Source organism: Bombus vosnesenskii, unplaced genomic scaffold (genome assembly GCF_011952255.1).
Source record: "Bombus vosnesenskii isolate JDL3184/JDL3185 unplaced genomic scaffold, Bvos_JDL3184-5_v1.1 scf7180000013348, whole genome shotgun sequence".
Taxonomy (NCBI): domain Eukaryota; kingdom Metazoa; phylum Arthropoda; class Insecta; order Hymenoptera; family Apidae; genus Bombus; species Bombus vosnesenskii.
This window is the reverse complement of record NW_022882984.1, coordinates 1,130,178-1,157,117: the sequence shown is the minus strand read 5'-3', so window position 1 is coordinate 1,157,117 and position 26,940 is coordinate 1,130,178. Positions and strand designations below refer to the sequence as shown.

At 52.2% G+C, this 26,940-nt stretch overlaps 2 protein-coding genes across 11 annotated transcripts; one reads left to right on the top strand and one right to left on the bottom strand.

Annotated features, from left to right (window-relative positions):
- The first annotated feature begins 40 nt into the window (after positions 1-40).
- Positions 41-26,940, top strand: LOC117236373 (histone deacetylase 5). 10 transcript variants are annotated; one of them, XM_033499257.1, is made up of 19 exons: positions 42-566; positions 3,031-3,161; positions 9,537-9,682; positions 16,735-16,791; positions 17,335-17,492; positions 17,902-18,006; positions 18,840-18,965; positions 19,347-19,429; positions 19,914-20,026; positions 20,678-20,815; positions 21,284-21,387; positions 21,453-21,593; positions 21,684-21,999; positions 22,290-22,760; positions 22,882-23,172; positions 23,359-23,705; positions 23,888-24,442; positions 24,569-24,708; positions 24,786-26,936. In XM_033499257.1, the coding sequence occupies exons 1-19, from the start codon at positions 384-386 to the stop codon at positions 24,847-24,849; spliced, it is 3,669 nt and encodes a 1,222-aa protein (XP_033355148.1). In that variant the 5' UTR covers positions 42-383; the 3' UTR covers positions 24,850-26,936. The 10 variants fall into 10 exon arrangements, with proteins under 10 accessions (XP_033355150.1, XP_033355156.1, XP_033355151.1 ...); XM_033499258.1 differs by having other exon boundaries at positions 16,732-16,791; positions 21,684-21,996; XM_033499256.1 differs by having other exon boundaries at positions 16,732-16,791.
- Positions 4,725-6,626, bottom strand: LOC117236386 (cytochrome c1-2, heme protein, mitochondrial-like). Its single transcript, XM_033499286.1, is given in 2 exon segments — positions 4,725-5,548; positions 5,655-6,626. Coding segments are annotated over 2 exon segments (1,089 nt in total). The 5' UTR covers positions 6,048-6,626; the 3' UTR covers positions 4,725-4,852.

Here is a 26,940-nt window from a genome sequence, read left to right as displayed (position 1 = left end):
GCCGTTCAAGATACAGCAGTCGCGGTAGTTGGCAAGACTGCAACGATCCGCGAAGTTGTAGGTTAGAGATAGCTTGTACAAGTAGCTAGACGACGACATCGTGAAATCGCGAGGAGCGATGAAGCGTTGAGGAGCAATCGTAGAAAGTTTAATCGACAATTTGTACGCGTGGAACGGTGTCACTGTGTATACAAGGTGTTTCCAAGAGGTACACGTCGTTCGACGGAATCCAATTTACGCGTTCCTCGTGTCTCGCGAAACGCATGCGTGCTACCAAGGTAACCAAGTGCATCTGGCAATAATCGGACGAGCCGTTATAGTTGAACAAACCACGTCGAGGTAGCAGCGCGATCGCATTGTTTTTATGTTTCTCGTGTGTGTACATGCCATGCATATACGCTCTGTGTAAGGCGTATCGCGAGTGTCTCGCGAGTGATCAGCGTTTCTTCCTTCTACGCGTTCGCCGTTTTTCTCGAGTGTTCATACTAAAAGCGAGATTACACCGAGTGCCATCGCGAGACATTGGTTACGTTCGTGGTTCGCAAAGGTGTGGCAGCGTTAAGCCAGTAAGTCTTGGTGTTGGATTTGCGCGGTACCGACCATTGCTGGTTGTTCTCTTCGCTACTTCTTCGATGCGTTCTCCTCCTCCACTTCCTCCCCCTTCTTCTCCTCCACCTCTTCCTTTTCTCTTTTTTCTTCTTTCCTCTTTCTTTCTATTTCTTCTCCAATTTTCTCGGTCCTCCCTATTTCTCTCTTCTTTCTCGCTGTTTCTCCGTCCACAATCAATCTTCCGTATCTTTTCTCCTCTTGCCTTCACGTCACACGCACGCACGCACGCATGCACGCATGCACGAACTCACGCACATATGTGTGCGCGTGCTTCCATACACAGACACTCATCTATCTCTCCTCCCCCCTCCCCCCGTTTCTCTCTCTCTCTCTCTCTCTCGCGTTGACACATACATACGTACATGAGTAAAACATTCTCCACGAATCTACGCGTCGCATTTTTGCCACGTGTCGAACGATCAAAATGTATTCGTAGTTTAGCAATTAAATGATTTATTGTACGCGATACCAGTCTCTAAGCATAGTTTGTTCGATCTCTCGATCGTTGGATTCGGATTATCCGAAAATCGAATCTTCCATTTTGGGAGATCGAAGGAGTTTTGCCGATGAGAGCGAGTGACCGCTTTCGTGACTTTCGATCTGTTACCGCTACCGCTACCGCCGCTCTTTACCCACCACACGACCACTATCATCGCCACCGCTACTACCACTACCACTGTACCGCCACCACCACTACCACCACTAGTGCCACTATGTCCACTTCCACTACCGCCATCGCCACCACCACCAGCACCACTACCACCACCTCCACCACCACCACCATCATCATCATCATCGTTGTCACGGACACTGACACGGGACTTGTTCACGAGCTACAAATACCGACACTAATACCAATACGATTTTCATCGTAACCGCGATTGAACGTCGAGCATGCCGCTCCTCAAACACAGAGTTCGATTTCCGAAATTAAAATCTTCGGAAATGTTTAATCTTTTTCAAAGTCTAGAAAATGATAAATGAAATTAGCATCACTCGGGCCAGCCTGTGTACGTGTGTATGTGTGTCTGTCTCGTTTTTCTCTTTTTTATCAGCTGTTTCTACGTAAACGATTTTCGCGATTCGACAAAGAAGTCGTTCCATTCCATGTGATTTTGGCGTGCATACAAACGTTCTTACCTTCTTTTAATTCAACCGAAGGTTATATCTCGGCGCTTCCGCGAGCTAACGTTTTTCGTTTACCATGCCCGACTCGCCAACACCAATATCTATTCGTTCGGTATTCCTTATCGACGTTACTCGCTATCCTTTCTAGTCTTCGAATTGATTCGGTCGAGTTTAGCGAATGCCGTGTATACATGTCGTGCGTGCGCGCGAGGGTACGCGCACTCGCGAATACAAGTCGATCGATGTGGTTTCTTACATGGACGTTCGGTATATTTATTTAACGATCGTTTCTATCTAAACGAAACGTATACGTTACGCGCCAACTTTAGTATTCCCAACGTTTTCCAGCGAATAGAGAAATTTCGCGACTATTGGTTGTTATGAAACGAAACGGAAGTATTGCCCGACAAAGATGATATCGATCGCCCCCTCGAACGAATTGAGCGCGATCGAAGTTTAGCGCTGACGCAGCCGGTAAGCACGACAACCATTCGAGAGATCGCGATTCACTTCCACGATCGATCGTATCTGGCGAATCTCGAAATTTTGATAAACGAGATCGAGCGTACGCGCGACATGCGATACTCGGTATGCGATACGCGACACGCGACGCGCGACACCACGCACGATACCTACTAGAATAAATCTAATCGAATGAGAAATTTGGATTTCACGTTGAGAGTGGTGATCGAGTGGCAAAATCATGGCGTCGCCTGTGTCACGTGGACGCTTCTACTACCGCGTTTACGTTTGAAAAGATCGAAGAAAAACGAGGAACGTTCAGTTTTCGTGATTTTCAATTTCACAGCACATTTCGTTCTCTGACAACTAGGAGACAACGGAAAATTATCAAATCACGATCGTTATAACGTTCGAAATATCTCATTAAGATATAGCGGTTTGAAAGATTTGGTGTATTGGGTAAAAACAGGGAATGTCCACTCGTTACTGGATCGAAACACGCAATATAACAAGGATTACAAGTACTGTACAGTAATTACTATGTTAACATTCTTTTTTCGTGATATCTAATCAAAGTATAAACTTCGCTTTATAAACAATACAGTTAAATTTATCGAACATTGCTTCTTTACTACTGGATCAAAAAGATTAAAACTCGATTTTCTGAATAAAGTTATTTCCAGACGATCCTTGTTTTTTCCTCTTACCCTTTAGTTTCTAACTCGACGATCGCGTACGCTCTAGCAAGTTGTATCGTAGTTGTTTTTAAGAGAGAGGGAGAGAGAGAGAGAGAGAGAGAGAAAGGAAAAAAATTGCTTGTTCGCGTTGCAGGAAACGCATGCGACCAAGGCAGAAAAGAGTTACGACGTTGCAGCGTTGACGGTAAATGCAGGGTTCGGTGAATGTTGGAGGAAACAGAATGTCCAGCGAACAAGCGCGAGCAAGCGCCGTCGCGACCAAAGGTAAGTTTTCGACATAGACACGTATACATTTGAACTGGATTTTCCGGTTCTTAATATCATTTCAACGTTGGAGTGGCAAGAACGGTGATCGATGAATTTCGGATCGGCTCGCGATTTCCGACTCACGATAAACGCGGATAAAGAGAACGAGAAGCGATGCGGTCGAGGTCACCGTCGACGCGACCCGCGATTGTGGTTGTTGGCGATATTCTAGCAGCGTGGGAATCGACGTTCGCAAACTCAGTGCCACGCGATCGAGAAACGATCGCGAAGATAACGACGAGCACAGCCTCCATCGTAACAATAATAGTCATGGTGACGAATACTACGAACGATTCGTCGTCATCGAGTCGATCCCAATGTCTCGACCGTTCTTGCCCCTGACCGTTCTTCTGGTCTATTTCGTTGATTTTCAACCGATAGGCGATAGGACCGCGCGCGCGATCCATTCTCTTCGAGACGAAAATTCTCCTCGAATCGGTCGCGAACGTCAAACCATCGTTACAAATGGCCTGTTCGCCGGTCTTACCAGGCGTACCGTGTTTCTCGATTACGAGCGAAATCCAGGTAAAATCGATCTTTCGTTTCGCGCGTCGGTGCGAATCGGTTGTATGGGAATCGTAACAGGCTTCGAACGTATCGAACAGCGACGGTAATCGTCAAGTATTATGGTTTCTCGTGCCGCCCATGCATCCTTCGACCATAGCCGTCTCGCTTCTTACGGTTGATCGCGAAATCGCTGGCGCGCTCTCAACGTCAACGCGGTAGGTTCATTCATCGTTTGGTATATATTTTCGATCCGTGCCACCCCTTCTCTTCCGCGATCGCACTTGTTGCCATTGAGCGCCGAGACGAGCCGCGTACGTGCGCATAGATCATCGACGCGACACGATGTGACACGATTAGACCAGGCTAGACCAGACCGGAGACGAAACCGAACGAAACGAAACGAAACGAGACCGCGACACAAGCCGAGTACGGTGAAGGGTGGGGTGGGGGGTGCGATGGGCGAGCGAAGCAACGAAAGTCAAAGTCGATACTTTCGAGGAATCACGGTTATTTTAGAGATAGGGGAATTTACTCGCTCGGTACGCGGTTACGCGTAAGAGCGAGAAAAATGGAGGGGTGCAAGATGACGCGCGACGTGGTCCAAGAAAGAACGAGTAAAAATAAATCTCGAAACGCAGCGGGGATCTCTCGATCCGAAATAGATCGTAGATCAGCGACCGTCGTTATCTGTCATTCGCGATCCATGATCTATTATTCGTCGATCGTCGAAGCCACCAGCTGAGCAGAGCGCGACAGAGCGCGCGCCAGTGCTCGTGCGAATGAGAAAGAGAGAGAGAGAGAGAGAGAGGGAGAGAGAGAAAGAGCTGGTATAACGTTTGTTGCACGGTTTCTCGAGCTTTCTATTTTTAGACGGCCCGATCGAGCATACGGGCATCGTCAAGGCCGCGCGTTGCGAAACGATTATCGGTGGCACATGTTGCGCCCGCGCTACCAACCGGAACCGAATCGACCCAACCCGACCCGACCCACCCATTCCATCGCGACCCAACTCGTTCCAACCGAATCTCTTCTTCCTCGTTTCTCCGTAATTGTCCGGCCCTGTCTTGACGCGCGTGCAACTTTATCGTTGCGTCGAATCGAATCGAACTTTTTACAACGGTAAAAAACACGACGACCGTGTATCAGTTTGGTAACGAGCCGCTTCTCTTACTTCCTCGGCCGTATTTGTCCGCGAACGGTGACGTTGGATGTCGAGGTTCCCTGGTGATGATATTTGGTACGTAAGCTATGCGACGGCTCCTCAAATGCGACCAATTTCGTCTGTTGATATGGACGACGGACACCAGTAGCGTCAGAAGGATTCCCATGCATTTCAGCGTCATGATCTTCCGCGTGTCGTGCTCCGAAGACGCCGTCCACATTAGAAACTCTACCACGTCCTTCGCCAATTGCGACTCCGTGGCCGGTGTGCCGTCGTCGTACTCGACGATTCCCTCGTAGAACATCTGCGAAAGCGTCGAAAGAAGCAACGGTAGTGGAAAACAAGTATCGACGAGACAAGGCGCGTTCGACTAATCGCGATTTCACCAATGCCGTACTCGTGGCATCATGGTAGATCCACCGGTAAAGTAAACGTTGAAGTATTGGCCTTCGTCCGGAGTTACCCCTGCTGGAGGGTCCATCCATCCGGTTAACAGGGAAAACACGTAATCTAGGCCGCCTCTGCGCGTCAAAATCATGTAAGTTAGATCCGGTGGCAGAGCGCCATAGTTGGCGGCTTTAGCCGCTTCATCGTTCGGATAAGGAGACGGTATCGCGTCGGACAACATCGCCGGTCTCGTGTAATAGTTGCCTTGATCGTCGGGGCCGTCCTCCACCTGATCGAAAGCGTTCGCTCGGTTACGACTGGTTACGCCGGAACGTACGGTGATCGCGTCGCGCCGCGTCGGTCAACCACCGCGGCGCTCTAGCTTCGATAGAAACCTGGAACTCGGCGGCGATCTGTTTAACCTCCTCCACCGTGTGCGTTACGTTGACCAGGTCAAGGAAACGAACGAATTGCAGACTGTGACACGCGTGGCACACGGTTCGATAAACCTGCCATCCTCTTCTCAGAGCGGCGTGATCGAACGCCTTGAACGTACCGTTGAACGCCCATGGGTACTTCGGTGGTCTAATCTCTATTCCCCCGAACGCCTTCACCGACGACTCGTTCAGAAAATAAAGAACAACGCCGCAGCTTCCGATCGTGGCTGCGGTAAATCCGAACCACGCCTTTATCCTTTTCCCATCGGACGACCAACGAAATCGATTCTCGCTGTTAAATTTACGACAGGCCGTGGACACGGCTCGACCGACTCTGCCGATTATCGCCATCTTTCTTTCCTCGAATAGACGCGATCGACGCTCGAACGACCTATCGATACTCGTGAATCGCGCTCGTCCGTTGTCGCGCAAGCCATTTGTTCGTGTAACTCGATGCGATACACGATACGTAAAGCGCAACGATGCGAACCACGCTCGTAAAGCGCGGAAATCGATTCGTCGTTCGCGTCGTTCGGCGATCGCAGCCCGTCGTGTTCGACGCGCGGTGCAGGGACGCGAGACGGTTGGTCGGTTGGTTCGTGAACGTGTAGTTTCTGTCGCGGTTACGCAACACGTAAGCCACGTTACACAACCTTTTACAATAAAGGTGTCGAGTGTATTTCCGCGACGTTATAAATAAACTACTCGGTTATGCTTGGCATTATGCATGCGCGCATATTGCCGAGCTTACGTCGAATCGGACCTACACCCGCTGTCTCGTGCGCAGCAGCTGTGTCGACAGGACGAGCCGCGCAAACAACACAGCTCGTGTTTACACGCGCGATTCTCCTTCATCGTGTTTCTCGAGATTTTTGCCGAAGCAATACGACGCGATCGATCGCGCCGCCGCGTCCAGTCGCTCGACTCTCGTTCGACTCTCGTTCGACTCTCGTTCGACTCTCGTTCGACGGCGGTCGACTTAGCCCCCGGTAATTTCATGTTCGCGTCCTGGCGCATCGTGTCATCGGTAAAAAGGGTTGCGACGCGACCGTCCACGAGATGACGAACGAGCGATAACGTTACGGATGCGATAATCGGCGTGTCGACCGAGGCAGTCTAATAATAGATACCTACGTATCGATCCATCGCCACGACAAACCGTTATTGTCTTTGATATCGTGGTCGAGTCGAAACGCGCGTTAGCGAAAGATTGATTCGTTCGATGGAGAGACGAAAGAGCGTGGTTGTTATCAAAGAGCGTATCGAACCGCGCTATTTATACCAGCGACGCTCGTCGCGCTTCGATACGACGGTATATACGGGCTATACGGCAACGCTTGGATTAACCAACCCGCTAATCGATGCGCTTTGTTTCCGCGCGCGCTAAGCTCGTTTCAGCCGCCTCGCCGCTATCTGCTCACCGTGCGGCCCCTTTTGAAAAACGAATCGCTGTCTAAACGACGGCGGCGGCGACGGTGCGTGCTCGTTTTACGAGCCCAAACGAGGGTAAAAACTAGTCGGCGCACCTTTGTCCAGTTTCGATCTCGTCGGTGGAACGAGGTCGCCAGGGGGGCGCTCGGGCGGTTGCGCGATCGAGTTTGTCGCGGAGTTCGAATCGATCGCGTTCGATCCAAGTTTGCGTCTACATCCGCTCGGCAACGTTGACGACAACGACGACGACAACGATGACGATGACGAGTACGACAACAACGACTACGGCGGCGAACAGCCACGCGTGTAAAATCGTCTTTCGCGTTTATTTTCACCGGCTTCGTTTATTTTTGCTCGGATTGCCGTTTACCAAGGGTGCTGCTGCTTGTGAACGGCGTAGGGGCACGCGTTCGATAACTCGATGTTCCGCGCTGGTTCGGCTAAGTGGACGCGACCAGTCGATCGCGAGGCCAACTGTCACGAGCGTCATTCCGATTGCGCAAAGATCGCAGTTGTGCGCGCACGCGGAGGAAAGGTCGCTTTCACTGCGATGGCTAGCGCGCGAGAAGGAACGCAAAAGACTACGATGATCCATATATTTGGGATCTATTCAAAGCCGAGTTTTGGTAGTTTGCCAAATCTATTTTTCCGAGCGAAGGCGGGATCGCTTATTGTGCCCGTGCTAATTTTGTCGTGCCGTAACGCTCTCCATTCCGGAGGTGTGGGTGGTGCTGCTGCTTGCTCGATACTCACTACGAGAGTTTTCAATCGTTTACACGCGGCCAACATTCCCGTCCCCGTCGCCGACCAGTCGCCCTTCAGCCGAGCTTCGTGCATCGATTTTTCCAAAGTCCTCGCATTCACCAGCTACGTACACACTCGATGATATTCCGCGATCCTCGTGCCTTTCTCCGCGCATCGCGATTCCGATCCAATAGGATTCGATCGTGAAATTCACGTTGAAAAAAAAAAAAAAAAAAAGGTTTCATCGGTTGGACAGCCTAACGGAAACGACCGCCGATCGATCGCCATGGCTATTTCTATTTTTATCGCAACAGCTAGTTGCTACGTGAACGGAGGTTACCGCTTCTTCGACGGTTTAGCTTACGCGATAGCAGATTCTGCCGGGCCTCTTAAACTTTGTTCCCGTCGCGTATCTCTCTCGTTGCAGAAAAAACATTCTCTTCTCTCTTCGTCGAGAATTCGTGTTCGCTTGCCTCTGCCCTTCCGTCCGCGAGACGCGCGGTGCAGCGCGTACGCCAGCGAGGGTGTATTTTCCAGACGAGAAAATGCTTGCGGCGTCGCGTCGCGCTCACGTAGGAGGCGCCAAAGTTCGTGCACGCGTAAACCTCGTGGAAGGTACTCGCGGAGTTGCAGAAATCAGGAGGGGGTAGTAAACATAACCCAGATTCGTGAACGGTGGCATCTGCCCGAAAGGAAGCGACCAAGTGGGATACAACCGATAACCTAGCTTAATAACGCGTTATAAAAGTAAACGTTGATCCGTGCAAAGGTCATCCCCCATCTATTTATAAGCGGCTCGTCTCTTTTAACTCTTTTTCCAACCTGTCGACCACCTCTCGGTCTCTAATTTCCTGCATACGCGTGTACGTCGCATTTGCATTTTCGCGAGAGAGGCAAAACGCGTTCCTAGAACCGTGCGCAATTTTTTCTTTTTTTTCTTTTTCTTTTCTTTCATTCGTCCAGTAATCTCAGGCGACGGTGACCCAAGACAACGACGGCGACGACGATGGCGACAACGGCGCGATCACGATCGTCGACGTCGCCGTCGCTTTCGTTTCCGATGAGTCAGTTGAAGCATCGCTACAGCCTGTCGGGGTGGCGCCAACGCGTTGGCGGACTTGCTCTGTACGTTTTACGACAGTTTGAAAATACCGACCGGGTGAACCGATATGATCGGCCTTCCGTGTTCGGAATTCCCGGTGTCTCGTGGCGCCGACCGTCTTTTCTCTCGGACCTTTAGATCCTCTAGCAGAGGGCACGCGACACAGCGGCGGCCGAACATAACGCTGGTAACGTTGGCAAGACACCGGCGCAGAGACGAGGGTCACGGTTCACGGCTTTCCTCTTTCTCTATTCCAAACCACTCCGCCTGGTTTGATCACGCGGCTCCTCCTAGTCCCATCCTTTCTTCCTTCCTCGTCTCCTCCGTCGGCTCATCGTCCTCTAGTGGCACGAAAACACGAACGTCGGACGCACAGCGAATATTAATGCGTGTTTTTGCACGTGTAGACGTTTATTTTTGCTCGTATTTTTAGCAGCTGGTATTTTCGAACGGGACCGCCACTATTTTTGTCCTAGCACGCCATACGGCGTATTACCGTCCAGAGACCACCTACGAAGCGAATTCTCTCTCTCTCTCTCTCTTTTTCTCTCTGTTACAATTAGGCGGACGGACGGGTTTCTGTCGCGGACACAAGAACACGCAAGTCCATCTCCTGTCGCTTCGAGAGGTATTCGGTCGTTCCAGTTCAGTTGCAGAGATTCGAAAGGAATCGGGATAATATCGGACCAAGACGTCGCGGCCAGACCACGTACGTTCCGAACGTTCGTATCGATTTAGCTATTTCAAGCGGAAGCTGGTTTACCGTGTAATTGCGACAACACGTAATTAAACCGAGTTACGTGATCCACTACACGAATAAACGTCTCTCAGGTATCGTCGTGTAATTACGATACGCGGCAATGTCGGTTCGGAAACGCGCGTACGTCAACCAGACCGTGAACGTTTTCTCGAAACGAATTCCAGCGAAATTTGTTTGCCGCGTCGCTATTTTGTTCCGAGAGTAACCACCCACCCACCTACCTACCTACCTACCTATCTACCTACCTACCTACCTATATATCTGGTATCACGCGTATCTCGTACGCGCCTGCATGCGTCGCATAAAAGAAACAGGACGGAAGGCGATTTTCGAGGATGTCGAAGCGAAGGAATCGCGGTCGGTGTTGGACCGTTGGACGCGTAACGAATAGCCTTCTCGTTCGCGTCTACCGCGGTGCTATTTCGAAGGGGTGAAAGGGCCGTAGCTAGGTAAGCCGCTAAAAATAACACCGGTACATCATATCGAGCGGTCGTCTATAAATAGTGGCAAGTGACGAGAGACCCTGGATGGATTGGAGTCACGAGCAGCGCTACCTAGCACGCGCCATCTTTTAGAAAAATTCAAAACACTGCCACTCCTGGCTGTTACCCTCCTTCTCGGTCTCGCTGCCCGTCCAACGCCGTCCACCTCCAACTCGATCGATCGATCGTAAATAACAATGGACGCGGCCATTCATTGACGCGATGTTGCCTGCGAGGTGGAACGAATCGACGAGCAAATCGACCTTACGGGCAATCGATTCTTTTCGCCAACTCGTCGTACAGTCGATGCGAACCGAATGGACGCGAGACGCAAATTCCTGCCGTATCCGAACGATGATCGACGAATTGCGAGAGACGGATTTTCTCGAACGTAACGACCACCGTTCCGCTATCGAGGCTCGTCTCGTTCGATCGATCGATGCGTTCGAGCTTTGGGGTGGAGCGACCAAACGAACGGTACGAGATGATTCAAGAAGGGGGTGACCTTGTCTCCTATTTTCGGAAGATAGATTTCTCGCGACTCTCGCCGCTCTTACCGGACCTGTCTCCCGAAAGTAATCGAAGAAACACGACCAGGTATGAAGATCGACGTTCAACGAACGTTTGGAAAGTCGATCGCACGTGTATCGCCGTTTCCACGCACCACCTGCTAGTGGCGCGAAAATCTGTCGCGCTCGTCTCACAGTCAATAGCTTTCCGTATTTCCGTCTGTATAGATTTCCCGGTGAATCGTTTCGTGGATAGAATCGCGCTGGGCATTCCGGAAAATCTTATACATCACGTAACGGACGACTAAATTGCGTCAGCGGAACGCGATGCATCGAGAATAAATTCCTAATCGCGCGCGTATTTAGAAGCGATACGAGGCGCATCGCTACGCTTTGTCTCGACTCGAGCCATCCATCTGTCCTCCAGCCTTTGAAAATTCAGCGTCGCGATCTATTCCTCGCGTCTAGAACGTTTTGTGTTTACGCGAAAGACGGATCGAGTTGGCGGAAGGTAATCGTTTCCTCGATCGACGCAGAAGGAGAATGCAAGGAAAAGAAGGGAAGCAGGCGAAAGGAGTAGAAGGAAGGACAGGTCGGCAAAGTTTATCGGGCTGGTCGCTGTGCGACGGAAACGAGCGAAGAACGATGGCGAGTGTAAGTTTCGGCGATGGAAGAGCAGTGGCGGAGCGAAGCAACGTGGAAAGGACGAGGGGAGACGGTGAATTTGGCAGGGAGGGAACGGTAACACGGCGGTATAGCAGCGGAGAACAGAGCAACGCGCAAATGCGCTAGGAAGGCGGCAGAAGGGCAGGCGGTGGCGGCTGCTGCTGCTGCTGCTGCTGCTACTGTTAGTGGTATAGAAGCTAGTGGGCGGTAAACTGGAGAGGCACGGAACGAGGCAGTTTTACAATTACGTTGGCGACGCTGTGCGCGCGCTCACGCGAGTAACACAAATGTGGTCTGAACGCAACAATACCGGGTCTCTATAAATAGCCGAGATTCGCGAGTCTCGCGAGGCAGGGCGCTGTCATCGTGTGCGCGCGACACCCTCAGAGAATGCGAGAGAATCGCGAAAGAAACGGTAGCGCGTACCGCGCGCGCAGTTCTCTCTCGTTATCCGTGACATGCGCGCGCGCGCGCTCCAGCAAATCCGCGCTCCAGTCTCTACGTTCCGTCGTCGTTCCGAAATTATCGTCGCCGTCGTCGTTGTCATCGTCATCGTTGCCGACGTCGATATCGACATCGTCGTCGTCATCGCCATCGTCACCGTCACCGTCACCGTCATCGACGGTGTTTCTATTACCGACGCATCGACTCATTCGCTCGACTCGATGGCCTATCTTCGATAAAACGTAAGCCACTATTTTTCACGTTGTCCGCGTTCATCCGTGTTTTTAAAGTGCTATGCAAGCGAATCAGGTTGCCGTTAAATTCGGGCTACGGTGCTGGCTTTTGTGTTCGTTTGGTGCAAAGAGTGACAATAGTGCGCGCGATGCCGCTGCAGCCAGCCGATTAAACGCACGAGACTACGTGGTGAACGTTCATCGGAAGAGCGACGATAAATTCGTTCGAGAGAAAAGTGCATTTTAGCAACGCGTGATCGCCAACGTACGCTTTCTTTTCTTTTCTCGTCCTATGTATTTCTCTTTTGCCGTCGCTTCTCTTTCTCCGCATCGTCCTTTCGATCGTCTCCCCTCTGGCTTCTCCGCGTTCCGTTTTTTGTCACACGATAGTTGGTAAACGGTTTCGACGCGTGTCACGAAACGATCGACGCTGTTTCATCGGAACTCGGCCTAAAAAACCGATGCCGAAATTCGAAAGTTTCGCGTTTCACGCAAAGTTCTCTGCTCTTTGCTCTCTGTCGCGTATTTTCCATTGCTGTCCACTTGGTCTGCGTTGATCGTTTCGAACGCTTCGTAGTAAAATCCCGTCGAGGGATTTCCAGCCTGTATCCTGTATCGCGATTCAAAGTCCATTTCCAAATCGACCGACACCTGTTGTGTCTAGCTTGTAACGACGCGAGCGACTAGCATCGCTCCCGTAACTTTCTGTTGTCCCGTTGGCTGCTTTCTCTCTGTCTCTTTCTCTCTCCGTCCGCTCCCCTCTCCCGTCCTTCGTCTCTCCGCTGTTTCTCCCCTATTTACTCGGTTTTCTCAGGTTTTTGTGCGTTTCAAAACGAAAGGCAACGTTGCCGCGATCGACGTTCGTCAGTTCCATTGAAAGTGTTATCGTTTCTTCCGCGCGAGTCCTCGTTACTTGATGCTCGCTTTGCCGTCACTCGTGTTTGGTACCGTCCACGCGATATCGAACGGAAATGTCTCCGAGAGGGAAAAAAAGGAGGGAAAGACAAAGAACCAACGCGTCCGTGCACGAGCATGTGTAGCGTAATTGAAATTATAGAGAGAGAGAGAGATAGAAGAGAAAGACGTTGAACTAGTTTTTAGAGTTTTCAGTTTTCAGACCTCTTTCGAATATCGTTCGCGTCACAGCTAGAGGCAACGGGAGAACGAACTCCCGGCGTAACGATGCGGACGAACAAGGAGAATCGCGTTTGTTCTTGTTCGCGAGACTCGTCGACACCGCGTCGCGCGTTAGCACGCATGTGCGCCGCGCGGACACGATTCATCGTTTTTCCACTGACATTTGCGGGAGATCGCGGGCGAAAGCGAGCGCGCGCGCGTTTCCTGGCTTCAACGGCGCGTTCTTCTGCGTTTCTTTTTCACTTGATTTCCAGTGTATATTGGCGCGACACGAAATCGCGCAATTCGTGTCTCGAAGAAAACGACCGTAAACGAGCGTTTACGCGCGAGGAACGAAACGACGGTTACTGGCATCGGACGAATTTTTGCAAACGCGCGTACGACGGTCTCGAAATGAATCGAGCGGCCGGGATTCGCGAACCCGTCGCAACAAAGAGCAGAAACTGAAACACGCTTGACGTCACTGCGAATCATTCTCGCCACTTAGACGAAGTCACGAGTTCAATTTAGAACGCGAACGAGCCAGTACCGTGGACCCGATTCGCCGTTTCGTTTTGAAACCTGTGAAACGTCGTTGCGATCTTTTACGCGATCGCGTGTTACGCGCGTCTAACGGAAACGAAAGAGAAACGAGGCAGGGGAACGTGGCGAACGAGACATCGATCCGTTCGCGTTACCAAACACTTTTTTCGAGAAATAAGCAATCGAAATAACACGGACAGAGATAGCGAGTCTAATTCTATCGTCGGTCTGTGACCACCGCCGAGTCGATTCGCCTTGTTCCGATATCGCTTTCATTACGGGGTCATTGGTCTTCCTTCCTCTTGCTTGGTCTTTCGCCTCGAGGAAATACGTAGCACATACATACGAGTCGTACACGCCCACGCGGTCGCACTCGTACGATCGCGTTGTCTCGCGTCGCGTCGTTTAGCGTCGCCTGCTTTTAGCTCCTAGTAGATCCTGCCCTCTTCTGTTCTCTTCAACCTGTTGAAACCGCGATCCTTCGGGTCTCTTCTTCCTTCTTCTTCCTTTTTCTTAGCTCTGTTGCCCGTTTTAATAGAAAATACACGCAACCGCGCGCATAGAAGACAAGAAAGAAGGAAAAGAGAAGTTGGAGCGTAACCGAGGAGCGAATAATTACGAGGATGGCAGAGATCGATCGAGCGCGTCGACATCCTGTCGAACAGAGTTAGCGCCGGCAGCCATTCGATTTACGGCGGTACGTAACAAACGCCAGTTCGTGCGGAATCTTGAATTTTACTCGCGACGCAAGATACCGGACGTTTTTCGACGCTTCGAGCATTTTATCGTCGAGTGGTCGTGTAAATCGAAGGGCACGGGACGATCGTTAGGTCGTTTCCAAGGTGCTGAGAAAGTGGTGCGTGCGTGGCGTCGTTTCGATCACCGCGTTCGATGCGATTCGATCGACGCTTGAACGCGATAGTCGTTGCGCGATCGCGTTAACGCGCGTCGCCTGGCGCAACGCGTACGATAGGCTGTCGCGCTTCCACTTTACGCGTCGGACGAAGAATAGAGTTACGCGAAACAATCGGCTACGTATTACGGAGTCTGCGACACGTTGGAAGGAAAAGTGACGCGGACCAGACATAATTCGAACGTTGGTCGAAAGGAGAACGTAGGGACGAACGGAGAAAGTTGCGTGTGTGCGTGCGTGTGGGCGAGCAGCGGAGCGGCGGAGGAGAAAGGGGAGGCGCGTGTACCGTCGCGTTTAGTAGGTGCGTATATAAATGTCATCCTATATATAGCGAACGTTCGTCTAATCTTAGCTAGTCGGCCACCGGCCAGGAACACGAGTAAAAACTTACTTTGACTCTCTTTGCTCTCGGCCTCCTGTCCCGCTCGCACCGACCCCCATCCCTTTGGCGAACCAACGGCACGCAACGCGGCGCACTCCAATTTCCGCTCGAGCTCGCCTTTTCTCCCACGCGTTTACGCCTCGGTCCTCGTCCGATTCGCCGGCGATCTCAATTTATCGAGCGCTGCTCGGTCGGCCGACGTCCGATCGAACGCAAGACGGAGACCGAGTCGCTCTAAACTACCAAAGCACCGGCAAAATACGAACCACCGCCTGCGCGCTGGTCTCGCCGAACCGACCGCGGTCACCTTTTCCTCTCTTTATACACCAGCTACTCTCGACTGACCTACACACCGACATTCGCTCGCTAATAATAACGGTACATCGCGGCGAGGCGTCGATACCACGATTCCTCTTCTTCGTCCCGTCTGTTTTCTTCGCTTCGCTCTTCTGTCCCTTTTTTTTGTCGTAAAATCACGACCACCGTCGTCTCGATCGTAGACGAACGGCGCCTACGAAATGTACGAAGCGCGAAAGCTAAACGTCGCCAAACGAGCAAACGTTATCGAAACGCGTATATCGCGATCGATGGCAATTACTTTGACCGATACGATGCAGCTGTGTTCGCGTCGGCCGACCGTATCACACAGGCGACGGAGGCTGGTCGGCGAATTAATAAATTTGAAACGTTCTCCTTTCGAACGACCACGATTGCGACACAGGAGCGCTTCCGCTAAGCGAATCGACCGATTTAACGAAGAATTTTGGCAGAGCGGATGGCACGCAGCGAGGTTCGTGTAAATACGCGGAAATACGTGGAAATACGAGCTCGCGTTGGAAGGGACGGCGATCGCAATTGCGGTCGGTACCTTTCGGCTGTGGCAACAGAAACACGAAGGAAAGAAAGGTGAACAGCGGAGCGAGCCTGTGGAGGAACGGCCCTCCTCCGCGATTAACCTTGGACTTGACTCGAAGGAATTCTCGCAGCGTACAGTGACCTCTGCTCGCCCGCTAACTCGACGCTCGTCGTCTCGACTCGGTTGGTTCGCACTCGCGCCGCGCTCATCTTCGCTCTGTTTTCGCTCTGTTTCCATCCGATTCCGAAATCCGCTGGAATTCGTAAGTTCGCTTGTTTACGCGCACACGCTCCACCGTACATCGATCCTATTTCAACGTACGTCCGTACGTACGTACGTACGGACGTACGGACGTACGTTCGAGCTAGCAAGCCGCGCGAGCAATTTATTTAGTTATTTATTTATTTATTTATTCGTTTCGTACACGGGAAGTAAAATCCCATTAGAGTACAAAGAATCGTGTGTAAAGAGAACGCGAATGGAATACGAACATAAATTTTCTTATATTTCTCCCTATACGTATTTATGTTGTTGCCGCTTCGGCGTTCTATCGCGTTACACGCGATTCTTTGTACTCTAATGGGATTTTACTTCCCGTATATCAGACGAATAAATTAAATTAATTGAGTCGAGAAGAAAAGGAGTAAGGAAACAAAGCAAGTCGGAAGATGCGAGAGGCTAGCGGAAAAGGAACGAAGAAGGGGAGAAATTGTAGAAGAGGAAGAAAGGAAGGAACGCGCGCGCGTTACAGAACTGTGAAAATTTAGCAGAAAAAGAGAGCCAGAAGAAAAGCCAGAAAAGCGGACGATCGTCGATCTAGCATCGCTAAACGTTTGCATTTTGCCTTGTTTCAGAAGACGTGGGTTACAGGAGCGTTGAGATCGCGTCCGCGTTTACGCATCTACCGCAGAAAGGTAAGCACGGGAGAAGCGGACGAAGCGATCGCGATTCGTCGTACGTATTCGTGGACGTTCGAGCGGAGACGCGACTCGAAACTCGCGGTCTAGAAAGATCGCCGCGAATCGAGATCGCGCCGAGACGATAAAAACGAAAGGTCGGGTCGCGGTGTCCGAACCGGCGGACCGCTTCGGACGTCGATAACGTTCGACGAGACATCGACGCTGGATCGAAACTCGATCGAACGTAAGAAGAGAACGAGAAGATACTTTTCGCGCGCGACGCTTCCAAAAATAAACACGCTATCGAGATTCCGAGACCGAGCGACGACGGACCGTTCGACGACGAAGCTCGTCGCGGTGTCCGTTTCCGCGCAGGAAACCAGACACGTTGTTGTCGCTGTCGCCTTCTTTCCATTCTCGTTATTCTCGTCTCAGCGTCGATGTCGTGTCGGTAGCGTTTCTTCGCACGATCGTCGATTACTTTGAAAGTGGAGCTCCGCGACGCGAAACACCGCGCGTCGTCCATGCGTGCGTGTATATATGTGTATACGTGCACAGAGATGGCCCGGGATACGCCAGGCTCGCCAATGTCCAGACCGAGAGACCTGGTCGGCGGAGTTGGTGCTACGACCACCTTGACATCGGGCGGCTATCACGCTGGTTCCGGCGATCCAGCGAGCCTGCATGGTCACGTGCTGCAGCAGAAGATACTCGAGGTAACGTAATCGATTCTCGTTCGTGGTTGCACGATTGCACGCGCGTCACGATCCCGCTTTCCCCCTATCCCTCTCTTCGTTGCCACCGTTTAATGGCGGTTGACGCGCGAACGCGATCGACGCACAGGTTCGAACATACTCGTAATTGCCCCTGGCCGCGTCGTCGGCAGACTCGAGACCGGAGAAGATAAAGTTTCTGTCGAAGCGAAACGAGCGGTGACCAGCGACGTTGCACGGCTATGAAAAAGAATTTCGTTCGCACCGCTACCCCGTACGGGTAGCGGCGCGCGCATCTATGCGCGTACACACGGTGTTCTCGATTCGAATCTCGAATCTGTGCGTCGCGCCACCAAGACGAATCTGGAAATCGTTTCGAGCGTTACTCTGGACGCGTCGGTTGTGCTTTCAGCTACAGCAGCATCATCAACTTCAGCAACAAATACTGCGGCAACAGTACCAAGCCCAGGAGCGACAGTTGGCCGAGTTACACGAGCAACAGATGCACCAGCTAAAGGTAAGTCGCGTTCGTCGCGGCGCGTCGCGTAACGTTCGTTCGTTCGTTCGTTCGTTCGATAGCGCGTGTCACCTCCTCGTCAATTTCGTTTCTCGGTCACCGTTCCGTGCGGTTCTTTCTCTCTGGAGGGTGACGAACCACGCCATCACCCTCCCGAGTATCGAACCACCGTCGTCCAAGATCCATTGTCTTCGAACCGTCTCCGAGTCGAAAGTCCAGCGGAACCTTCCTATTCCCCGTAAACTCGATCGATGCGCGACGCGTCTCTATCGCGACGTACTCGAAAACGAGAGAAAGAGAAAGAGGGAGAGGGAGAGGGAGCCTAGACTGGCGGCGAGCGATGAAATTCCGCGCGTCGTACCTCGATGGGACGAGAAGTCGTAAATCGCGACGGATGAAAGATCGTCGAGTCCTTGGAGATTCGACTTTCGTCGTGTTCTCTGCTCCCCTTTCCTCTCCTCTCCTCTCTTCTCCTCTCTTCTCCTCTCTTCTCCTCTTCTCCTCTCTTCTCCGCTCCTGTGCCATTTGCCCGCTGTGTCTTCCCCCTGTCGTTTCTCGCTTCCACTTTCACCCTTCTTGCGGTAAAATTATCGTTGGACGTTGCTCGCACTCTCCCCTCTCGCCCCCTCCTCCTCTCTCTCTCTCTATCTATCTGTATCTCTATCTCTTTTTCTTGAATGGACGATATCGGCCGTTACCGTCAATGTCCAGCACACCGTGGTCGTGTAACGCGTACTACCCGTCCGTCATATTATCGATCGAAACGAGGCGCGTCTTTTCGCTCGTGTTTTTTCTTCCTTTTTTTTTTTTCTTTCTTTCTCTTTTTGTCGTAGCTCTGGGAGCAGCAAAAACAGCTGGAAGAGCAGAGGAGAGAAAAAGAGAGACTCGAAGCACTGAGGAAGAAGGATAAACACGACCACAGTGCGATCGCTTCGACGGAGGTGAAGCAACGACTTCAGGTACTTGAATGGCGTGCAGGGCTCGGTCGTATCGGGCCGAACCCGTCCGCATGGGTAGAGAGAGGATTTTCGTCGTGGAAGGGACGCGAAGAGGCTAAGTGATAGGCGAGATTAAAGGGAGCAGAAGAAGGTAGGACGGGCGGGGGGTGGGGGTGGGGGTGGGGGTTTCTAGATCAAAGAGAAGAAGGAACGTTAGACGAGACGGCAGGCTGAGAGGGCTTGGGAGATACGATTCGATCTAAAGCGTAACGTCGCTAGATTCTCGTCGGTTTGTCGTTTGATAGTAGCGATGAATCGATGACGAGGGATGGTATGCGTAGAAGAGGGAAGGGGGAATGTTGCGCGCGAGTGTTCGCTGAGAGGGGAACCTTACGATTTCAGAGCTTCCTCGTGAACAAGAAGCAAAGGGAGGCCGCGGCCGCTGCGAACGGGGCCGTACCTGGTACACCCGGATACAGAAGCTGGTGAGAATTTTTTCGAGACTGACGATTCTCGCGAGCGGGTTCACCCGCCGCCCTCGATCTCGTTGTCGTCGATCCTCCTCGAGTACATCCTCTCGCGATATTTCACGCTTTCCGCCTATAACCCGTTCGCTTGCTCGCCCGCAATTTCGCTTTCTTCCTGGTCGCTGTACCGTGTGCACTTTCGTTCTCTCTTTCTTCTCTTCTTCTCCGCATCCCAGTTCCGCTTCCCCAGTTCCGCTTCCCCAGTTCCGTTGTTTCTATCTTCGCCACGCTTTTCGACGATACCGCGCTATACACACACACACACCACCCACCCAAGCCGCCAAGGATGCCGCAGGGGGTGTACTCGAGTAACGGAGCTCGAGTCGAAGAGCCGAGCGATACGATTCGATGGAACACGGTCGATCGCTCGATCGCTCGATCCACCGCTCGAGCGAACGACACTGGAATCGATTGAACAAGAAGCCGCGAATTTGTTGGTCAGGTTGCAACCGCAATCGGCGGAATCGGCGGGCGCGGCGAACGCTTCGCATCCCTACCGGATGCCACAGATGCTGCAAGAAAAGTTCGCCGATGATTTTCCTCTTCGGAAAACAGGTACGTACGCGCGACCACGCGCCGATACACGTTGTTATACTATAAATTCCCGTGTTGTCGAGTGATAAGCATATTTGGTGGAAGGTAGTCTCTTTCTATGTGTGCCTATGTACGATAGTAGAATGCCTCAACTAAAGCATGGTTTTTTGCGACGCCCCCCGCCCCCCACCCCCACCCCGTCTCGATCATCTGGCCCGTCGACAAACGCACGAGCAAACGGACGAACACGCACGCACGCAAAGAGATACACACGACGGAGGCAAAGACGGACGGACGGACAGACGGACGGACGGACGGACGGAAAGGCAGAGAGACACCGTAGCCCCTGCATCCGATCGACGACCATCCTCCGTTGTCCCGATCGCGAGCTTGTCGACGATCGACGATCCGACGAGCGATCGTGAAAAATAGCAAAGATGATAGCGCGCTACGGATATTCGTAGACGTGTAATTTATTGGGTTATCGGATGGATCGCGTGGACACGCTCGCACGTCGCGTCGTTTCGCGTCCTTCCTTCTCTCGTTCCTCGTTCCACGCGATCGCCCGACGCTCCTCGATGTCCGCTCCCCGAACCCTGTGCCATCGTTTTACACTACTCTCCGGCCCGATACGACGACGACCAACAACTAACCCTGGCTAAAATTGGCCAGCCTCGGAGCCGAACCTGCTGAAGGTGCGACTAAAGCAACGCGTGGAGAGGAACATGGCCGCGTCGAGAAATTCACCCCTGATGGCACGCCGGAAGGATCGCCTGCTGTCGCACCTCAAGCGGAAATCACTGCTAGCAAGTACGTCCTTCGATCGAGCTTAATCGAAATTCGTTCGATTAATCGTCGAGTTATCGACTCTTCCTTGCGTGAGCATTAGCAAACAATTCGTTGCACCCGTGTTTTCGATTAATCGATCGTTGATTTTTGCCTTTTTGCCAGTGTCCAGTAACAGCATGTCGACAACAAACGTTTACCGATTAACATTACGTTTCCGAGACCGAGTCTCCTCTCGTTTCGCCTCGGCGTCGCATCCCCGGTTCGCGCAGGCTCGCGTCCTGCGAACCGAAAAACGTGGAAAACGCGAACCGAAGGCGAAACGACGGGCGCGATGCGTCCCTTTTTCTCGCGAAGGAATTCGGGACAGTAGCAGCGGCACGCTACGGGTCTGAGATAGGCCGCTTTCCCGAATTCCAGTCTCTCGTACGCGACGAGTTGCAGGCAAACCTCGCCACGCTCGTCGCCGCTCGCTCATCGAACGCTTTCCAGATTCTAGCAGTAATCCGGAATCTGGGCCTAATTCACCACCGACCGTAAACAATTCTCAAGCGAGCCCCACCGCGGCAGCCAACGCAGCGGCAGCCATCCAAGAAGTGAGTATACGCGAACACGCGTTGGAAGACTCTTCCTTTCTTTCTTTCTCGTTGTTCGTTCGCAGGAGACGGAAAACACCGGCTACGGAGGTCCATTGACCAGCAGCAGTCAGCAAGGTAGCCTGTCGGATCTGTCGTTGTTCAGTTCACCGTCCATGCCCAACATCTCGCTGGGGCGACCTCACGTTCCATCCGGTTCCAGTACGGTGAGTGTTTTAGCCGCCGATCCTGCAACGTGATCGTCGATCGCTCTCTAAAGGACAACGCGTGGCTGGTTTTCGCGTGTCTATTCGCAGACCGGTACGAAATTGGCCACCGTCTCGGAGGCAGAGGTACGCGCGGCGTTCACCGCGCGACTAGGGATGCCGCTCACCGGACAAATGTTGCCCGGCACCTTGCCTTTCTATCCATCGTTGACGGTGATCGAAGGAGGAGACGCCACGTCGAGCGGCGGTTACGTTCACAAACAGATGCAGAATATGGAACACCCGTCGATAACGAACCGGCAACACCCGTCTGCGGTTTACGGCACCGCGACCGCCACGGCTCCCATCACCGACACGCAAGTAGCGCATGCGAGGCTGCAAAAGGCTGGTCACCGGCCTTTAGGTAGTATGTTCTCTCTTCTTTGCTAGCAGCCGATTTTTACAGCGCGCGTGCCATCATCGTTCGCGCACTGCCCACGATTCTCTCTCGCCCTGCGATCACCAGTCGTGTCAGATTTCCGGGGAGAGATCCGGACGGAATCGTAACGGCCGACGCCGAACAACTGGCACGCGCGAACGATTCTCATTGGCACCGGTGAGATCCCAAGGTGGAATCGCCGCGCGCCTCCTGAAAATTTCCAGCGTGTGGCATCCGATTCACGCGTCCCTTGGTCGCGCTTCGTTCCCTTCCCACAGGTAGGACTCAGTCGGCGCCTCTGCCGTTGGGCCATCCGATGCTGCAAGGTGGCATCATGGCGCCGCAGACCCATTACGAGGAGTACCTGGCCGAGAAGCAACTGCACGATCAGCAGCAGGCGCACAACTACCTCAAACAGCAGATTCGTCAAACGGTGTTGACGCGTGTCGGATCTCGGGGACAGGCGAATCAGCTGGACGAAGCACCGGAGAACGACGAGTCCGCCGAGGTGATAGATCTTACCGGAGGCAAGAAAGATTTGTCGGAGGAGAGCGAGATCTCGAAACAGCAACGGGATCGCGAACAGTTTCTTCAGCAGCAGAGAGATCTGATGATGAGACACACCTTGCAAATATCCAACGAGTCGTCGACGGCCTACGGCGGAAGCGGTACCGGTGGCGGCAGCAGGAGCAGTCAGCCGAGTGCCAGACCGCTGTCCAGAGCGCTGTCCAGCCCGTTGGTTCACTTGAGTAAGCTGACCGCCCGCGATTCCTTTACCTTTGCTCGCCTTTAGGCGGCCGCGTTACCTCGTTCGTCGAACGGCCACCACCATCGTACGCTGTTCCACGCTCTCTCTTTGTGTCTGCTTAGCGCGCGACGCAGGTCCTCAGGGAAGCCAAGCCACCACCGGTGATCTGTTCGCGCGCGCTTCTTCCCATCGATCCACTACCGGTTTGGCCTACGATCCGTTGATGTTGAAGCACGCCTGTGTCTGCGGCGAAACGGTTCGTGGTCATCCCGAGCACGGAGGCAGGTTGCAGAGCGTCTGGGCACGGCTGTCGGAGACAGGACTGCTACAGCGCTGCGATCGAATACGTTCGCGCAAAGCCACCCTCGAGGAGATTCAAACGTGTCACAGCGAAGCTCACGCTCTTCTCTTTGGTGAGTGCCGCTGCGCCGTCACGCGTCTCCCATACGCGACGCTCGGTTCTCTCGTTTCCTCGTTTCCTCGTTCCCGATCCATCCTTCAGCCCCGCTTTTGACCCGCGCTCCCCTCTCTGCCACTTTCTGCCGCCGCCTTCCTACGCCGTAAACGTAAAGTAAAGTAAAACGTGCTGTCGCGCGCAGGAACGAATCCGATGAACCGACAAAAGCTGGACGTATCGAAGCTCTCTCAACTTCCGATCAAGAGTTTCGTGCGGCTGCCCTGCGGCGGAGTAGGCGTCGATTCCGACACCACGTGGAACGAACTGAATACCGCGCCGGCCGCCCGTATGGCTGTCGGTTGTGTCGTCGATCTGGCCTTTAAAACCGCCATGGCTGACATTAAGAACGGTTTCGCCGTCGTACGACCGCCCGGACATCACGCCGAAACCAACCAGGCCATGGGTTTCTGCTTCTTCAATTCGGTCGCGATCGCTGCTCGATTGCTTCAGCAGAAGCTCGATATTAGGAAAATCTTGATCCTGGATTGGGTAAGAGCCAAACCTATAGCCTCCTTTCTCTTTCTCGTTTTTCTCGTCGGTTTTCCTCCGTTCGCGTCGCTGCTCGTCGCCCTGTATTGCGATCGCGACGATCGGGAACTCGCGCTCGGGATACGCGGTCAGTAGTCCGCTGGACGAGAATCGTCGACTCGACCGGTTTACCTTCTGTTTAGGATGTCCATCATGGGAACGGCACGCAGCAAATGTTCTACGACGACCCACGGGTGCTGTACATGTCGATACACAGGCACGACGAAGGTAACTTCTTTCCAGGAACCGGTGGACCGACCGAGTGCGGGGCTGGCGAGGGTCTGGGCTACAACGTGAACGTAGCCTGGTCCGGTGGGCTGAATCCTCCGATGGGTGACGCGGAATATCTAGCCGCGTTTCGTACGATCGTCATGCCGATCGCCAAGGCGTTCGATCCCAGCATCGTCCTCGTCTCGGCAGGATTCGACGCCGCCGTTGGCCATCCCGCGCCCCTCGGAGGCTACAAAGTTAGCCCCGCTTGCTTCGGCAAGATGACGCAACAGTTGCTCGGACTGGCGAACGGTAAGGTTGTTCTCGCTCTCGAAGGTGGTTACGATTTGGCCGCGATTTGCGACTCCGCCCAAGAATGCGTTCGGGCTCTGCTCGGGGACGAACCTACTCAACTTCGGGAAGAGGAATTGACGAGGATACCTTGTCAAAACGCGGTCGACACGCTGCAAAAGACGATCGCCGTGCAGGTACGATCATCTTCCGCTTGGCGACTCTCTCCTATTTATTCCTTCTTCCTTCCCTCCTTCTTCTCGTTGCTTTCGATCTCTGGTCGAGCGTTTCTTTTACCTTTTTTTCTGTCGTTTGACACGCAGATGTCTCATTGGCCTTGCGTCAAGCTGAACGCGCACACGGTGTCGATGAGCGCGATCGAAGCTGGACAGAAAGAGCGCGACGAAACCGAGACGGTCTCCGCGATGGCCTCTCTGTCGATGCAGCAGCCTACCAATTTAACGTAAATCTATCTATCTGATCGGCGGTATGCTCGTCTTCTGTTTTTCCGCCGATTGCTTACAGCCATTCCTGTTTCAGGACTACCCCAGAACATTCCCGAGAAGTTTCCGAGGAGCCAATGGAACAGGATGACGCCAAATGAAGAAAGACGCGAAGCTGCTCGTCGATCGTGTTTCGAAATAGTCACGAGGCTATCGTTGCGTTCGCATCGCTTCTTTATAAAATATGAGCGACGACCGACACGAAGCCGCTGTGAGCTGTGAGTTGGCAGCTGCTGCTGACGCCGCAGCCGGTCGCCGCCACTGTCATCGTTGCCGTTCGCGCCGACATCGGTGTCGCCAACGCGCTGTATTATCGTACGATCAACGATAAAAAAGCGAGCCTTTTTCGCTGCACCTCTTCCGCTTCGCTGTCGCACGTTGTTTGTCTAGCGTAGCTTGACGGAGCAGAAATCGCGGAGATCGGGCGAAACTAGCTTCTCGACTAAATCTAAAAGACAGTAGGTTTAAGTGTTTTCTACGCTTTCGCGTAAAGTTGCCCTAGAAACGCGCGATAGCGCGCGTTCACACGGCCTCGCCTTACCCATCCAGATTTCACGTTTAATTCGTCGATCGTACACTTTCCGCGAGATCGCGGCGTTAAAATGTTACGAGAGTTTTTGAAAACGGCCCCAGGAAGGGGCCGAGGCGAATCGAGGAGGAGTCGCGGTACAAAAAAAAAAAAAAGAGAAAAAAAGAAAAAATGGAAAACAGCGCGTTTTAAAACGATGCATCGAGGGCAGGGGGCGGAAACGACGACGTTCGCGGTGGCGAAAGCAGACACGAGGTGCGCAGCGATGTCACGCGGAAAAACGAAACGATTCGTTCTGTGTTTTCATCGTAAGACGGCGTTTCGTTTCGGGGGTCGTCTTTCTTCGAGCGGCATAGCACGATATTTGGTTGTCTTTTTTGTCGCGAACAAAGGCTGGTGTGATTTTTGTGATATTTTGTAAAAAGCAGAAATTTCATGAAGCATATAGTTAATTGAAGATGTACAAGCGTACGCGAGACTGTGTGTGTAACGTTGTTATACTTACGATTAGAACGGAAGAATGCATGCGTCCGTGTGTGTGCGCGTGTAGCTATGCGTAGATGCGTGTAAGGAAAAGGAGAAAGAGAATATATGTAATCGAAATAGGAGCATTTATTTTTGTGCCGTGCATTTTACGAGAACACGGAGAATGCGAGCGAATCTATCGATCGATCATTTTCGCGAATCCATACGTTCTAATGTAACGTTACGTACGGTTTAGCGTGACAAACATTGTATCGCGCGGATCAAAGATTTTAGCACGCAGACTCTTGTGTAGTATGCGCGAGATAAAGAAAAGCGCGTATGCGCGCGTCGAGTACAAGAAATACATGTGTATATTGGATGTTATGTGTCCGCAAGAATCTCAAGTGTTCGTCGTGTATCGTCCCATATTTTTACCAAAAATTTCGAAAATATCGAGCGCGAAACGTTCTTTTCGGTCGATTCGTGTCGCCAATTCCCACCTTCCTATGTCTCGTGCTTTCCCCGTGTTTTACGGCCCTGGAGCCCGTTTCTTTTCCCGCCTTCGTTGTCGTTCTCCTTTTTTTCCTCGTCCTGCCCGTTCGCTCGTAAACCTCGTCTCCGCGATTTGCACCGTTTATATCAATTTCGTTTCCCTTTGTTCAAAGTTGCGCGTTATCTCGTTCCAGACCCACCCACTCTCTCCCCTTTATATCTGTCTCGTGCGATCACTGTTCGATCGCCAACATGGAGGCGACCGTTTCTCTACTCTGTATCAACTTCGACTCGATTCGACCGAACTCGATTCGTTCGACTATCGATTCCGGGATCGTGTATGGCGATCGTCGTAACGGAACTTGTTGTTGACATTTTTGCGAGAATTTTATTTGTTTCGGCCAAAGGGACTTGCAACATTCCGGTATCGTTCGTAGAAAATCGATACAAGTTAGATGTAAATCGTTGATAATTCGCATCGAAAGCTGATTCTAATAAATGAACAAGAAATAAGAAATCGAACTCGCAGAGTATAAGAACGAAAATGGAAAAAAAAGTGTTACAATTACGTTACTGCACGTGTACGAATATGTCCATATTGCGTAAGCTTAAATGTATTAGTCATACATTTTTTATGTATATATAAATGTACCTCGTAAAGTAATTTTAAATAAAAACTATAGTCATTGTGTTACGCATACATTAA

What these genes read in the sequence shown, in the direction of transcription:
- LOC117236373 (XM_033499256.1), top strand. Translation starts at nt 384, where the DNA reads ATGCCATGCATATACGCTCTGTGTAAGGCGTATCGCGAGTGTCTCGCG. An exon ending in GCGGAAATCACTGCTAGCAA is followed by an intron (nt 20,816 to 21,283) that starts GTACGTCCTTCG and finishes AACGCTTTCCAG; the next exon opens with ATTCTAGCAGTAATCCGGAA. An exon ending in CAGCGGCAGCCATCCAAGAA is followed by an intron (nt 21,388 to 21,452) that starts GTGAGTATACGC and finishes GTTCGTTCGCAG; the next exon opens with GAGACGGAAAACACCGGCTA.